Genomic DNA, 17,880 nt, shown 5'->3' on the forward strand with positions numbered 1-17,880 from the left:
TGTTTCTAATTCTTCAGTTTCATTTTCTGCCTACACCAGAGCTCGCAACAATTGTAAAGCAGTTATTAATCAGTCCAAACTAGAGTTTGAACAGGCTAAGAGTAGAAAACTTGCTTCTTGCCCTAATGGTAGCCGAGCATTCTGGTCTCTTGCTAAAGCCGCAACTTTTGCCCATCTCTGCTTCCACCTCTGTCCAAACCAGATGGTTCTGTTGTCACTTCAGCCAAGGATAAAGCTGACCTGCTAGCATCCCATTTTTCTTCCAGCTCATGTATTAATGATCTTGGTAAAACACCTCCCACCATTCCCAACACGGTCCATTCAATGCCTCCTGTGGTCTTCCGTCAAAAGGATATCAGAAGGATTTTGATGAATCTTGATGCTAAGAAAGCTCCAGGTCCTGATGGTATTTCTCCACTTGTTCTCAAAATCTGTGCTCCTGAACTTACTCCTATTCTTTGCCGCCTTTTTTCACTTTCTTATTCCAAAGGTGTTTTTCCTTCTTCTTGGAAATTTGCTCATATCCAGCCAGTTCCTAAAAAGGGTGACAAATCCCTCCCATCCAATTATCGTCCCATTGCAATTACTTCTACTCTTTCTAAAGTAATGGAGAAATCAATTAACCGCCAACTCTTAAACTACCTAGAAACCTTCCGTCTGATCAACGATCGCCAGTATGGATTCCGTCAGTGTCGATCCACTGGTGATATTCTGGCTTATGTTACCCATTTATGGACTACTTCAATGGAAAGGTTCGGTGAAACACAAGTAGTTGCTCTTGACATCTCAAAGGCTTTCGATCGTGTTTGGCATAAAGGTCTTCTAAACAAGCTTCCATCTTATGGTTTGCCAACTGTTTTTAGTAATTGGTTATCCAGTTTTCTCTCTGATCGCTCACTGAGGGTGATGGTAGATGGCTCTCTGTCTTCTAACTTCTCCACTAATGCCGGTGTCCCCCAAGGTTCAGTTCTTTCCCCCACTCTTTTCCTCTTGTATATCAATGACCTTCTTCCATTGACTGGAAATCCTATCCATAGTTTTGCCGATGATAACACATTGCATTCAACTTTCCATTTTGAGAGACCTTGCCCTGCTCAATCAGCTTCAACTTCTCGAAAATCTGCTACCAATTCCTTAAATGCAGATCTTCAGGTAATTCTCCAGTGGGGCAAAGACAACTTAGTTGATTTCAACCCTTCTAAAACTCAGTCTTGTCTTATATCTCGCAAAAAGGATTCTTCTGCTCCTATGCTTATCTTTAGTGACACTCCAATTTCTAGGCAAAAGGATATATCTCTTTTGGGAATTACCCTGACTTCTAATCTCTCTTGGCACAAGCACATTACAAATATTGCTTCCTCTGCATCTAAAAAACTTGGTTTTCTCTTTCGCTCTCGGCGTTACTTTTCTTCCAAACAGCTGCTCACTCTGTATAAATCGCAAATCCGCCCTGCCATGGAATATTGTTCCCACATTTGGGGTGGTGCCCCCAAAACCTCTCTCAGGCTTCTTGATTCCATTCAGAAGAGGGCAGTTAGGTTAATTAATGATTCATCTTTAACAGAGTCTCTCCACTCGCTTTCTCATAGACGTACTGTTTCTGCTGCATGCCTCTTCTACAGATATTTCCATGGGCACTGTTCTTCTGAATTGGCTTCTATAATTCCCGCTCTCTCTTTCAAAACAGTCCGAACACGTGCCGCCACCAGCCAACATCCATTTACTGTTCAACTTCAAACCCACAGAACCAACTTTTCATCTTCCTCATTTATTCATTCAACTGCCGTTTTCTGGAACAACCTTCCTTCATACGTATTTCCTGAAAATTACAATCTACAGAAGTTCAAGTCCAATGTCAACAAATATCTTCTTTCGTCTTCTCAACCTCCAACCCAAGCACGGTACTAAGTACTATAGGTTCTAATACCTCTCGTGTTTGGGGTTCACATAAAAAAAAAAAAAAAAATACATTTTTGATATTTTGAAGGGGGGGGGGGGGAAGTGCAGCCATTATCAACCCACTGCAGGATGGAAGCCTCCTCAACAAATCATGCTGAGGGGAAATGGACCATAATTTGCCACGCTGGTCCAGTGTGGGTTGGCAGATCGACCATATTCAGCAGTCAGGGGCTTGAACCCCGGTCTACTCAAAAAGCGTGTGCTACTGCACTCCCGCTCCTGACCACTCGGCTACGGAGGCCAACGGAATGCTAGTTTAACTCTTATTACCAGTTATATGTATTCAAATGATAGTTCAGTTATGTATACAAGATAGTGTTTACTACAAGTATGGTACCAAACTTTGGCATGCTGTAACAATACAAATAAAGTAAATTAAACAAAGTTTCATTCATATTTTTCATAAACTTCTGAAGTAACAGTAAATAAATGTTAGCATCATTCAACAATAAGAAAAACTTAAATTAAGTGCCTGTCATAAGCTGGAAAGGTGCAAAGCGAATTTTTCGTAAAAATGTTTTTTTAATGGGCTCACAGACTTTATACAAAATGTACCTTGCTGATTAATTTCATATCTACATTTCATATCTGCTGTTTCATTTTCATCATTTCATAAGCAAAATCAGTTTTAAAGTGTGGAATAGCTTAATATTTACATACAGTATATTAGATATTAAATAAAATTAAATCTCTGAGGCATGTCACAGAAATTCTTCAAAGATGGTGTAGGGCTGCTACTGGGGTTACAAAACACTAATAGAACTGACATTCAGCTCCCACTTGTAAATCAAGTGGAGTGAATTTCAGCAAAATCTAATCATTCTGTTATAACCAAATCCTCTGCTTGAATCTTCATAATGGTGGGACCGTTAGTAACATTATTTACCCCCCATGTGAAAGAGGATACACTCCCTAGGTGCAGTGTTGTCAGAAACACTGACAACACTACACCGGACCGGACAAACCAATGTAACAGGGGGTTGCCAAGGTTAACATCTTGGTGAGGCAACCCTGTCTCAGCAAGCAATCCTAAGTGGTAGTTGATTCATCACTTGGTGCAATGCAATACCACCACATTGCTTTAAGTGGTGAAACCCATGTTCAGTCTTCAGAGTAAAGATTCCAGCAACTCCCCATCTCTTCTATTATGTAGTATATGAGTCATGTGTTTTCAAGTTACAATGGGTAACATGGTGAGATCCAATATTCATTACATCATAGGGATAGCTTTAAAATGGTTTTTGCATGCTGGCTGCTAAATAGTCTACTGGATCAGATAGTGTACAATTTTGCTGCCCTCTATTGAGTGGAAGGAGTCCGAGTATATATAGGAGGCACTATTGAGGCCATGTTATGTCAAAGAGCTATGTATATTCTTGTTGTGTGTGTATTTATTACAAGGGATGCCTGTGTACATCCGGAAATCAAGCAAAAAATAGATTTGAGTTTTTTTATCTTTAAATCATATCAATGTAAGAAGTGGATGGGAAAGCTCACTGAAGATCACATATTACACAAAGTAAGTCATTATACAGAAGGCAGTTCAACGCAATCAGTGTAGCTGTTAACTCAGCAGTATAGTTACTGTGGTTAATTGGAGGGATTCAGTAAAAACTACAGTGTGATCCACACTAGTATCTAGTTAAAACCATCTATGAATATCCATGTACATATGGTAGTGTGGGCACCACTACTGTAATCTGTTGGAGCCATTTGGGTATATCTGTGCATAATGAGAGTGTCATAATGAACAGGCAGCATGTATACATTTACTTTATCAAGAGTGGTTTTCTTGCACTGAAGACATCTTGACAAGATTACATTCCTTTACTGGGATTAACCTTGACTTCTAATTTTCCTTTGCATAAACAAATCATAAATACTGCTTCTAGTGCATAATAAAATTACTGTAACCACTACAAAAGATGAAGAAGTGATGTACATAAAGGATGCATTTGTCAATTGCAGTGGTCAGGATCACCAATAATTCCTAGTTTTCAGTTTTACTGTAATAGTATTAGTAACGACCACATGGCGCAAGGAAGCCTAAAGCTTATGCTGCACCAGCCAAAAAAAAAAATAATAATAATAAAATAAAATAAATACTTAATAAATAATAAAAGAAAAGGAAATAAACAATATATGCATTTCCCTCCTCCCATAGGTAACTATCGCTGACCTTTGAATTCCCCAAACTGTTAGCCTTGATCACCTATGTAGGTAACATTCCAGTAATTTATAACTCACTGACTAAAATAAAAGAAATCCAGTTTAGACTGGATTACTTCCTGCAATGCAATCTAAACTTCTCCCCCTTGAATTTATGGCCTCTAGTTCTAGACTCATTTGTAACTATGAAAATTTTGTCCTCATTCATTTTACTTTTGCTGCTCAGAGCTTTAAGAACATCAATCAAGTCTCCTCTAAGGTGCCTAGTTTCCAAGCTGTGCAACCCACACATTCAAAGTCTTTCCTCATATGGACATGCTTTTGTTGACCTCACCAGCAGAGTTACCCATCTTTCGCCCTTTTCAAGAAGCTCAATGTCTTTTTTTCAAGTACGGTCTCCATACTTGAACACAGTACAGTAAACCCCCGCTATTCGCGGTCGCTGATTTAATATAAAATGAAACCTAAAAAAATGTGAATTTTAAAGTGCCGTGAACATTTTCCGCCATAAAAATACACGGGCGTGGCTAAAATTATCTTTCCCGGTCAAAACAGCGCTCAGTGGGTGGGGGAAGAGGGGTGACAAAATCGCGAGCGTGGATATTTCTCGCTAATCCTTGTTCAGTATGTGTTATGCACTTGTCATGGAAGGTTTCATCGTTTGCTTTTAATTTATATGCTTATAAATTGAATAAATTTATCAATTTATAAATTGATTTACTTACAAAAATGATAAATCTACCATTTTGCAGTGTAAAACAGACTTTTTCGAGTGTGTTAATAGAAGAAAGTGATTTTATTGTGGACAAGTTCTTTCTAACCAGTACAAAAATATGGCTACGAATAACAAGGGAAATGTGAAAAGATCAAAGAAGGTGATGACATTAGCGAATAAAATTGAGTTATTGGATAAATTTTCTAATGGTGAAAGTGTCTCCTCAGTGGCAAAACATTATAAAATCAATGAGTCAACGGTACGATCAATCAAAAAATCGGAAGAAAAAATCCGCCAGTGTCCGTGAAAACGCGCTAATTGTTTCAAAAATTTGCTCTGTAACATGCTCTGTGATGTTAAATTAGAAAAAAAAAAAAAAATGGAATTAGAAAAAAAAGAACCAAACTCAAAATAAAATTCTGTTAAGTTCACTCATCATTCGTGAAAAGGCAAAACTCCTTTATCAACACTTTAGCGAAACTGATGATAGCACTGGCGGGATAAGTTTTTTAGTTAGCAAAGGCGCTGGTTTGAAATTTCTAATAAATATTACATTTAATATTAAATTGCTTCTTATTTTCATTTCGATGCCATATGCTTGCATTTCACTATGTACTGTCTATGTACATAGTCATATTATGAAGATACATATAATACATACATAGACAAAATTTTAGACTAGTTTTTCTTATATACAGTATTTCATACTTTGGGACGAAACCCCTTTATTACGATGGGAGCCATAACTCAGTATCCGCGTTTTCAGTATTTGCGGCATTTCTCAGGAACGTAACCCCCGCGAATAGCGGGGGTTTACTGTATTCCAAGTGTGGTCTAACAATAGCCTTATATAATGGGATTATGACATCTTTATCTCTACTAGCAAATATTCAATAATTCATTGATAGGATACTGGGCCTTCCTTGCAACCTGTCTACAATGCTCGGAGAAAATCATGCCTGGCCATATCATACCTCCCAAGTCCCTTTCTTTCTTCTAGCACTGACTTTAATTCAACTCCACCAAGTGTATAAGTTATTTTGGGGTACTGTTCCCCAGGTATAAGACCTTGCATTTTGTTGAATTAAAGCATAGATGCACTTTTCTAAACATCCCTGAAGTCTATCCACTCTGATGAAGCCCTGCTTGGCCGTGATTATTAACTACCCTACCAATCTTACGTAAGGGTTGCGTTCTGCAGAACTCTACATATCGGAATTTCCCTAAATGCTTATACAGCATTTAGGCAAATTTGATTGAATTTGATTGAAGCAAAAAAGAAATGTTCGACAAACACGTAAACAGAATTATTTGTTAAATTTTGTTTTATCTCATGCAGGAAAAATTACAAAAGTGTACAAAATTACAAAAAGAGAGAGGAGACAGGCATAAACGTTAGCAAGTTTTACCTTTTGAGTTATAGTGGTTTTGCTTTTGGTGGGTCTTTCTCCAAATTTTTTAATTTGCGATCTGTGCAGGTTGTGTTATATGCAATTCTGTACTAGTTTGTCAGACATATTGTATCCCACATTCTTTGCATGTGAATAAGGTATGACATTTTGCATATGGTAAAATACTGGGAAATTTACTGTTGTAGGGATGTGCATGTATGGACAGGTCTTACATAATTTACTAGAACAATTCTTAAATTTTAGTGATTCTGCCGGAGTAAACTGTCTATATAAACTTTGATGTATGGGAAGAATTTGTTTCCGTAGGCACCTTCTGGTTTCTTGTTAATCACCGATGGGTTGCCGGCATTGAATGCTATTTGACAGTTTTCGGCAATTAACGAGTCCTTTGCGGTCGTGTCTACAGCCTTTTGTTACTTGTCTTTGTTCTATACATGGTGATTACTTAGTAGTAGGAATTTAAGGAACCTAATGGCCACTAATGTAGCTAGTACTTCCCGATAAAGAGGCTGAATTAGTATACTTATATTTGATCAGATTTTTAATTTCAATATATTTGCTCAGCTTTTACTGCTGTCCCTGTAGCTAGTAGCATAACAAGGGTACTAACAGTGTCTTATATTCTTGAACACTACTTTTAAGCCTATGTTCTATTTTAATTAAATTTTCAGTTGTGAAAATACTGCGGTTATGCAGCGTTAATGCTATTGTAGGATTAAACAACAAACATTATACGCACATTGATATATTAGGTCAAAGTCACAATTGATTTTTGTTTTGCGAGTGCTAGTGAAAATTTTTATTATTTTGGGCGGGAAGCATTACCAGTAACAAGGTCTAACTGGCTAGCCACTGCTGTTCTAGCAGTTGTTGGTTTGCTTATGGTTCTATGTTACCAATTAACATGAAATCAAGTTAAAAAATATGTAAAGTTCGACAAGATTAAATAATTTTCATTAAATAATCATGTGAAATTTCAATATCATTAATTATAGATTTTTCAACGTCTCCCATAATTACTCATTAGCATAGAGGGTTTTTTCGCCTGTATATATATCGATGCAAAGCAACTGTTCAGTTCATCTGCAACGTCAGCTGCAGTGTCTAATACTACCCACAATCATTACATAAGGGTCTGATCCGATTTGCCCTTCTGTTCTTTGCCTTTATTTTTGTGAAGAATTCCTTATCCCCACTCTTTGCCAGCAATTTCTCATAATCTGCCATTACCCGTCTAACCTTTTCTGTGGCACTATGACAGATCAATCTGTAGCTGTATTTTTATTGCTCTGTAACTTTTCCATGCAGTCTTTTTCTGCTCAAGTAATCTGGCAACTTCATTATTCATCCAACTTGGAATCCTCCTCATGGAGTTTTTTTTAATGGTATATAAGCATTCGTGGGATTCTGTGATTAATTTTTTAAAGGTATACCATAATTCAATTGTATTTGCTCTCTGTGAGATATCTACCCAGTTAACAGAGGCCATATAGCATCTTAAGCCATCGTAATTTCCTTTCCTGAAATTATAACCCATTCCTTTGCCTTTAACTACTGCTGTCTCTCTCTCACTCTTCATCATTCACCGTAGGACTCCGATTACTTCCTGTTACTGGTTCTTATACTGTCAGCCCTATTATGTCATTTGGTTTATGGGTGACGATCAGGTCTAGAATATTCTTTTCCCTAGTACTTTCCCTGACATGTTGATACAAATAATAATCATCTAGTTGATTTAAAAATTTTGTTGCCCACGTTTCCTTCCCATTTGATCTAATCAATTAGAGGCAAATTAAAATCACAAATAATAAGACATTCATGCCTACTTGCCCATTCCATTTGCATGTAGTAGCTCTCATCATAATCTTCAAAATCACCTGACCTGTAGATTACTCCCACTCTCATTATACCTTTGTTTCCAACTCCTACACCATACAGATGCTGCAGTATCATGCGAAACTGTCTGAATCTGAGAAAGTTTTCATCACCTAGACTGCTTTTTAAGAAGCATGATCCCACTACCCCTTCTATCTTCCCTATTCTTCCTAACTACATTGTACATACTGTACTGAAACTAATCATCCCCTATTTCCGGGTGGCATCACATTTCCATAAGCCCTATTATGTCAGGATTACTTGTCCTAACCAGAAGTTTGAATTCACTCATTTTATTGACAACACTTCTGACATTACTATATAAACAATTAAAACTTAGTGTTCTTGTATAGTTAACTATCCTGACACACAGCCCTTGAAGTTATTTAAGTTTGCTTCCCTGGAATTAGCTACCTGCTCATTTGAAATGTTTCTGCCCTCAGAACATTTGCTAATATGATCTTTTGTGGTAACAAACAAGAATTCTTGAGGTATATGCAAGCATTACTTTGACCAATATTATTAAATAAATGCAAATCTTTATTACCCTTGTCCCCCCCCCCCAAACTAGCAGTTCCCCAGAACCTTTAAGGTATCCTCAATGATACTGGCAAAAACCTTTTCACTACCTTTGTTTAAATGTATCCCATATCTACAAAACAGGTTCCTTCTACCTACAAGTGCAGGCCAAGCTGATAAAAATTTCCCCCCAAAAACTTTGCAGAGTCCTTCAAGTCTTGAGTTAATCCACAAGGCTTTCACAGCATATAATCCTTCCCATCGTGCATGGGCAGAATTGCAGACAAATAAACATTCTGATCTAACTTGCGGAATTTCTTCAGCACGGTCCTATATTTATCTAACAAATCGTCAGATCATGTGTGCTTAATATCATGTCCGCACATGAATAATAATATTCTCTTTACCTCACTTGAAATCTGACAATCTGCTGTGACATAATTAATTGTTGCTCCCAGCAGACATTACTCTGGTTCTAGTCCACCTATCCTTATAACAAAAAAATTGCTATTTCCCTGACAATGGAGTCTCCTAATAGATGTAATGTAATGGTGTTAACTAGCAATGAACCATGTTTAGTTATGGGAAATGACTAAATTACTGAATATTTATAAATACAGTAGAAGTCCAATAATCCAGCATCCACAGGACTGCTTAGTGCCGGATTATACATACATTTATTTTAATGCTGCTGGCATGATGAAGATTTTACTCAGCACCACAAATTCTTACAATGATCCAACCACTTTAAAGAAAACAAAGAAACCTACAATGTTTGTGGTTTAATTATTTTTACAGCATCGGAGAATTTTTTTTTAGAAGGTTAGGAAATTTACTTGATATTTGTGAGCAATATTAGCGACTTGTTGATGATTATTGATGAAGAACTTGAGATTCCCTTTGACTCCTGGTTCTTAGCATTAGACTGAGACAATGCATTCATTGGACAACAAACAAAATTGATGTAGGAACTTTCATTCAATTATACAGGGTCATTGAAAAAGGTGTCTGTGATTTCATGATAAAATAACAATACAAATACTTACATCAATCAATTGATTTATTTGTTAATATCTACAGGAATATCTCAAGTTTTCCTTCATACCTTAGTATGTTTCAATATGAGCACAGTTTGTTGCTAGACAAACATTGAAGCGGTAGTCAATCTCTGTCCATGTGCACTCAGTCATTTCCGGCATAACAGTTGCTATTGCAACTATCACGCGAATCTTTTCTGCGTAGACAATGTTCTTTAGGTAGCCCCACAATAAAAAGTCTAATGATATCAGATCAGGACTTCTTGGTGGCCAAGCCACAGGTCCACCTCTTCCGATCCAATGATCAGCAAACCTGTCATTTAGGGCATTCTGCACATTACAGTTGAAATGAGGCCGTGCGACATCTTGCTGAAAAATCACAGAAACTCCTTTCTCTCTTTCTATGTCTTCAACTTCAGAGAAAACATAAAGCTGTAGCATATCCAAATAAATGTTGCCAGTTATTGTCCTTTTAGCAAGCATAAATGGGCCTAGCAAGCGATCGTGCATTAGTCCACACGTTTATTTTAGGAGTATCACATACAAATTGGTGAACTTTGTTTGGTTGCTGTGACCCCCCCAAATTCTACAATTGTGACAATTAACACACCCATTTGTGTGAAAGTTTGCTTCGTCACTAAACAAAATGCACTTTAAATAACTTTCATCATTGTCAACCTCATTTAGAGGAGATTGTTTTGTAATTTTTTTTTATTTTTTTGGCTGATGCTGCATAAGCTCATACACTTGATTTCTTGCATCACATGCCACTACTACTATTACTTAACATGGCACTAGCAAATTCAGTACATCTGGGATGGTCTTCAGGTTTGATTTTATGTTTTGAGTTGAATCTTGTATGCATGCAGTCTTAGTCGTTTATGAAGCATATTCTGAATGGTGGTCTTTGGAATGCCAAGTTCCAGGCTGCGACGAGCGATGAATTTCTTCAGACTATGTAAGCAAGACTGTATCGAGCACTCCACATTCTCTTCAGATGTTGTGGTCAAGCCTGGAGATTTCTTAATGTCTACACTGCCAGTTTCCTTAAACTGATTAAACCAACGTTTTATAGTCTTGTCTTTTGGCACATCTTGTCTGTAAGTACATCGGTATTGACATTGCACTGTTATGACAGATTTAAATTCAGCGTACCACAACACACACACACACACACACACACACACACACACACACACACAGTGCTTTCTGTTGCACAGTCGCCATCTTACTGACACTGGCTGAGGCGGTGCACATAGGAGTCATTCTGCGCACACTCACGGTGCAGCCAAGGTCATTTTTGAAGTGTCAAATAAAACTTAGTGAGCTACCACACTATTTTCTGCTACGATCACAGCAATCGATCATATATTTCTGAAGATAATTAAAAGGGAAATCACAGACACCCTATCCTTTTGTGTGTTTTTGTGGCCAGCAGGATTTAAATGGCCTAGTTAATGGAATGGTCTTATTGCTCATAGCAGAACAAACTTTACCTTCACAATGATCTGCTCTGGTATTGCATTACTTTCAAAGAAATGGCAATATACCAAATGGTTCGTCTACCATTTATTTAAATGGTGGGACACTGCTATGGCAATTTAAAGGCTAAGAAATTCCATTCTACATTTCTTAGCTTTCTATAGTTTAAGATCTGCTCAAATATCTCTTACCTATAATGTCTGAAATAGGTAGATAGTAAAAGTACCAGAAAAAGCAAAAGCTTTGCAAAATAGAATCTTACTGAATTTGAAAATGGAAGTCTTTTAAAGTGCAAATGGACATACATGTTTGGAAAGTGGGGTGGGCATTAACTTAGCTTGAGTGTGATAGCATGTGCTCTTTGAGTGGACAGGGGGTTCAAGCTCGTGACTGCTAAATACGACTAATGTTTGTATTGATGATTCATTGTAAATTCCACTAACCCGGTGGTCATGCAGGAATATAAACAAGAACTTTTTTTTTTTTTTTTACTTCTACCATTAGAAGAATTTTGGAAAATGCAGACAAGATTAAAGTTTTCAAGCATAAGTCATAACAATTCATATTAGACTTATAATAACTGATTAGTAATTAATCAATTTTTATCATTTCCATCATTTTGTAATTTAGTTCATTTCTCAGAAAGCATTCTCCTGCACTAGGCAGAAACTGGGCATATATGCAATGTGTAAAGAAAACTGTACTTAAGCAAAACATAGTATTGCTTGGTAGAGGACTGCTGAAATCATAACAAATAATACTGCACTGCTTTACAAAGTTACTTTATAAAAAAAAGAAAAAAGCTAGCAACATTAATGACACGATACCTGGCGGAATGGAACCATGAAAAAAAGTATAATAATGTGTGGCCTCAATCCTTACCCCCACCCCAGAACTCTTTCTTTGTGGACATCTAAAGGAATTGGTGTACTGTATATATGCCTGCTAACAGGATGAAGGATGCTAACAGTGGCAAAAGTGCATGCTGCCATCACTACTGCATGCCCTGAGATATATATGTACAAACAGGTATATCTCAGAATGCTGTAAACCAGCCAGTAGCCAGTTTAAACATTTGCTTCGGTAATTCATTCTGTGAACAATAATAAAATGTCATGGATTGTTTGGCATGATATGTTTGTTGTATTAGAGCTTCAATGCAGGTATGTATCAGTAAGAAACATATTCATAATGGTTTATCACAGGATAAACCTCCATGATTTAACTGTCAGATAATTGTCATTATCTAACAGTTAAATTTATTACTTTATGCCATTTTTGTGATCCCTTTCCTTTTCATACATATGTGAATGACTGTACTGGATATGATATAAATAATTCCAGAAAATTTTCTTCACAACATGGCTGCACAAAGCAGTGCTTTATACTCCCATTTACAACAGTCTTCCACCAGGTATCATCACTCCATGCTGTACTTACTGTATATATAATTTTCTTGATAACCTATACGAGGGGGTCAATAAGCATTTACCTCCACTTGGAAATATTTGAGTTAGGAATGTGGAACTTGGCTGGCAATTTCATCCTTCTCTATGTTGCTACCTTTTAGAACTACACATTCTTCCTATCTGTGGATAAGCTCTTTCAGGCCTCTGAAACAGAACTCCACTTTCAGCAGAAAACCAGGCTACCCCCTCATCAGTCTGAAATCCACAGCCCTGTAATGGTTTCTTCATTTTCAGGAGGAGGAAGACGCCTGAAGATGAGAGATCAGGAAAATATGGTGGGTGCTGCAGATTTTCAAAGCCACACCTGATTGCAAAGTTCACCATAAGAGTAGTGAACCTGTTATAGAAGGAAGCAGCATGAGCATTGTCAGACACCTTTAGATAGCTTCTCACATCTCTTCAACTTGACAGCTTCAACTTAACTTCCCTAGGAGGTTTCTGTAATACTCCCCAGTGATATTGTTGCCTTTTGGAAGGTGATCTGTAAGGATGATACCTTGAGAGTCCCAGAAGACCAACAACATGACCTTGTTGGCAGACAATTGAACCTTGGCTTTTTTTTGGAGGTTTGATGAAAATGAATGTTTCTATGTTCACTCACCTGTTTTATTTCTGGGTCTCAGTGATGTTCCCAGCATTCATCCATCGTCACAATTTGGTCAAAAAAAATCCCCAACAATTATGCAAAACACCCTTTCCCATAAAGCTTTTGAGGAGGTGTCACAATCTTGGAACCCATCAGGTTGTCACCTCAGACATGCATAGGAACTCATGCATTATGGTGCAAACAGACCCATAGCTAATGTTCGCTTCAATATAAAATGAGACTATAAAATTATAGTAATGTCTGTCTTCCTTCAAGGACTAGCTGTTCCACTTCAGCCATAATGGCAGGGTCTGTGGCTGAGATGGTTCTTACTCTTGGGTCACACTGCTTTGTGCTCAACACCTGAACTATCTTTTCCAATTTTTTAACACACACACACACACACACACACACACACACACACACACACACACACACACACACACACACACCAAATCCCTAACTCAAATATTTCTAGGTGAGAATAAATACTTATTGACCACCTCTTGAATACACAATAACAATTTACATCAGTTGTGCAAGTTTTAATGAATCCTAAGGAAATAATAAAACAATAAAAATAAAATGCGATTTTCAGCAATCTACTGGATTAATACAATGGAAATCTGGGTCTCAGTGATGTTCCCAGCATTCATCCATCGTCACAATTTGGTCAAAAAAAATCCCCAACAATTATGCAAAACACCCTTTCCCATAAAGCTTTTGAGGAGGTGTCACAATCTTGGAACCCATCAGGTTGTCACCTCAGACATGCATAGGAACTCATGCATTATGGTGCAAACAGACCCATAGCTAATGTTCGCTTCAATATAAAATGAGACTATAAAATTATAGTAATGTCTGTCTTCCTTCAAGGACTAGCTGTTCCACTTCAGCCATAATGGCAGGGTCTGTGGCTGAGATGGTTCTTACTCTTGGGTCACACTGCTTTGTGCTCAACACCTGAACTATCTTTTCCAATTTTTTAACACACACACACACACACACACACACACACACACACACACACACACACACCAAATCCCTAACTCAAATATTTCTAGGTGAGAATAAATACTTATTGACCACCTCTTGAATACACAATAATAAAAATAAAATGCGATTTTCAGCAATCTACTGGATTAATACAATGGAAATCATAAGTTAATCGGTGCAATATTCATATCTCTCATAAAAATTACCATTTTGCCCACAAAAGAAAAATAAGGTGCATTTATAAAAGATAAAAAATCTTCAAAAATTATATCAGTGAACTTACCAAATTCATCAAGAAATACAGATGAATCACAAGAAAGCCAATAAAAAAAATGGATGACCATCTTGATTTTGCATACGAAGGCAGCATCACATCAGGAAAACTGAAAAAAAAAAAAAAAAAAAAATTATATATATATATATATATATATATATATATATATATATAGTAACCAAGAGGGCTACTGAAGTCCTATGTCTTAATATTTTTTTTGTTTGTTGCTAATATACTTAGAAATCCTAATTGCATCTAGCTAACTACATATGATGAGAGCAGAAATGCATCAAACGAAACCATAAAGCCAACAACCTAAGAAAGAATTATATATACGTATGAAAAAATTTGAAATTTTAACTACTAACAACACTGCTTACATATTTAAGAAATAGGTTAAATTACATGGATGTACTGAATACTTTAAAAATTCAATTGACTTAATTTTATTTAACTATTAAAAACTAAATATAAGTTTGCAATGTAAACTAAAAATATTTGTGTTATTTCCCTGCTAGTGAAGAATTCAAGTCACTACCAATCATTATGGATAGCTGCTTCAGATGATGATACCTGCTAAACTTCAAGGTACAATCTGTTCCTGGAACAGTGCAGGTTAAGCAAAACTGCAGTTGTTCCAAGCTTTCAGAAATTTCAGTATAAAAATAAATAAATAAAATAATAATAAACACAATAAAAATCCTAGATGACAGTTTCAATGTATTTAGCATTTAGTCAGTGGGATGGCAGGTGCCTAGATGGATTAAATTAATTTTTTTTGTTTTGCTATTTAACAAATTTTGCAAATATCTGAAATGATATCTATTCTTTAATTAGTTTGCTAATTACAGTAGTATAATAGCTCTACTAGTGATAGACCAATAATTATTACACTACTGTATTTAAATAACACTAATAGTAAAACACTATTTCTTCTTTCCAGTTTCTTTATTCTTTCAATTTCTTAGAGTAATTTTGAAAAAAACTGAGTGAGGAAAGCATTTTCACTATCACTATTTTCACTTGTGATTCGTCTGCAAGTCACAGTCCTGTTGATTATACTCCCTGTGGCATGTATGTAAAACCTTCTCTAACAAGTGATGTTTGTTTGTGTGTGTGTGTGTGTGTGTTCAATGCAAGAGAATGTAATGAACTAAAGTTGAAACTTGGCATAATGTCAAATGAGACAGTCTCTGAGAAATGAAATAGTAATGAAATCAGTTAAGAGTAATCAAAATGGGCAAGGGCCCTTGTCTACTTTGTTTGACCATAGTACTGTGTGATATGTAGAGTAGCAAATGAATTTGACAGAATGACGTTAATATAATTTAAGCCAGAGGGGAGTCCAGATTAGGAAGTCTCTGGCAAGTGGTGGAGCAAAAGTGACATCTTTAGAGCAGAAAGAATCACAAAGTAAATAATTATGACAAATGAGATAACTGATCATTGAGGCAACTGATAAGTGAGATTCTATCAGAAAAACCAAGTGGGGTTTGGCAAACTGTAGACGGAATTAGATACAACAACGAGATCAGATCAGAACATATATTTGTGAAATGAATTAGATTTTTTTTTAGGAGGTTTACTTCTTTACATAGATGATATGTACACATGGCAAGAATACACTTAGCCCCTCGACATAATGCGGACTCAACAGTCTGTGACAAGTGCAGAAAAATACATATATATGCTCCTTCTGGCACAACACAATCAGTTTTCTTACTCAAAACTATTATATTTTTTCTGTTCACACAGGTTGCCAAAATAATTATCTTCTAAAAAGTAATAAAACAAAAGCAGCTGTTAGCTTAGTTCTCATTTCTCTCTTAATACAAAGTTTTTATCTTACTTGCTCTCAACAATTGTCTAATTTCCTGTTTACCAGCACTCTCAATGGAGATGTGAAGTGAAAAACTAATCACTTATAGAAAAACTATTTAAGATACAGTCAGTCAAACAAAAGATTTTAGAAAATAAGGAACAGTTCAACAAATGGGTAAGTTCGTATCTTTTTTCTTTGCTGAAAAAAAAAAAAAAAAACTGACATTAAACTCAAAATGTCACTGGCATATTTTATAACTCAGATAACAAGGTGAAGGTGATAAAAATCACCTTTGCCCTGATATAATTTTAAGTGTTTTGCTATGGAAAGGATTACATATTTGTGCTTTCCACAATTTAACATGGTATTCCTCTTCACTTATATGCTCACAGAACATGCTGTAAATTGCATACATATTGCCTGTATTGTGAGCTGGATTTTAGGGTTTTATGGACTTTGAGGGTTTTATTGATGCAACACTATCATCTTGTATTTCTCTAGTAGCACCATAAACCACAGTGATAATATTTTTCTAGCACCACTATGGTTTGTGGCAATTAATGTATGAGAAGATTTATGTGATTAAATGAAATTGGCAAATCTTGCTTTTAAAGGAGGCCCAAACTTAACACCATCTGCAAATTTTGACACTGTGCCCTATATCCCCTTGTCAATGTCGTTTATCAAAATCAGAAACACAGTGGTTCAAGAACCAACCATCGCAAACCCCACTTCTGACATTACACTAATCTGAATAATATTGATTAATCACAACACTCTGCCTCCTGCCTTGCAGTCATTCTGCGATCCATCATAGAATCTTGTATAGAATCCCAACATGTTCCAGCTTAGATAGTAACCTGACCTCTCATGAGGGACTGAGTCATATAACTTGCAAAAGTCAAAATAAACAATGTTGAAATTGTTCCCTACATCAACCTCATGAGTAACTGTGTCAAAATTGCTTACCAGGTTAGATAAACATGATATCCCCTTAACAAACCCATGTTGTGTGTCCTTTAGAATGTCATTTATATCTAAATGTCCCTGGATTATATTCTTAACATTGCCTCTAAGATTTTCCCTACAACTGAAGTCAGACCAGTTAGTAAGACTAACTAGTCTGTAGTTACTGACCCTTAGAACTGCCTTTATGTATTGGCAATATGTTAGCACTGCTCCAATCCAAATGAATCTCTCCTGAATTCAAAGATACCCTCATAATTCATTTCAATTGTTCAATATACTCCTTGGCAGCCTCCCTAAAAATTACTGGGTATATGCCATCAACTCCACGAGCCTTACTTGCCTTTATGTTGAAAGTTTTTCTAATAAAAAGGTCGTCTAAAATTTCAAAATCACCAATTTCATATGGCTCTGCCTCACTCGTACAGCCTCTTCTCAACATGAAGGGTCTTTTCCCAGTAAAGATTTATGCAAAGTACCCAATCAATTCATCGCCAACATTAGCTGGGTTATCTAGGACTTTCCCACAAAGGTATAATCTGATTCATTTTCATTTCTTTGTATTAACATATATGAAAAACTCCTTGTCCCCATTCTTT

General features: G+C 36.4%; 1 protein-coding gene across 1 annotated transcript in view; it reads right to left on the reverse strand.

Moving 5' to 3' along the window:
* The window catches only part of LOC150085996 (two pore channel protein 1-like), a 312,161-nt gene that overhangs the window by 211,611 nt on the left and 82,670 nt on the right, over positions 1-17,880 (reverse strand). The window contains exon 9 of the mRNA XM_090374763.1: positions 14,503-14,602. Coding sequence (XP_090230889.1) covers positions 14,503-14,602 — 100 coding nt within the window. The remainder of the gene's footprint in view (positions 1-14,502; positions 14,603-17,880) is intronic.

The sequence above is a fragment of the Mastigoproctus giganteus genome, chromosome 5 (genome assembly GCF_048544385.1).
Source record: "Mastigoproctus giganteus isolate SK-2022 chromosome 5, ASM4854438v1, whole genome shotgun sequence".
Classification (NCBI taxonomy): domain Eukaryota; kingdom Metazoa; phylum Arthropoda; class Arachnida; order Uropygi; family Thelyphonidae; genus Mastigoproctus; species Mastigoproctus giganteus.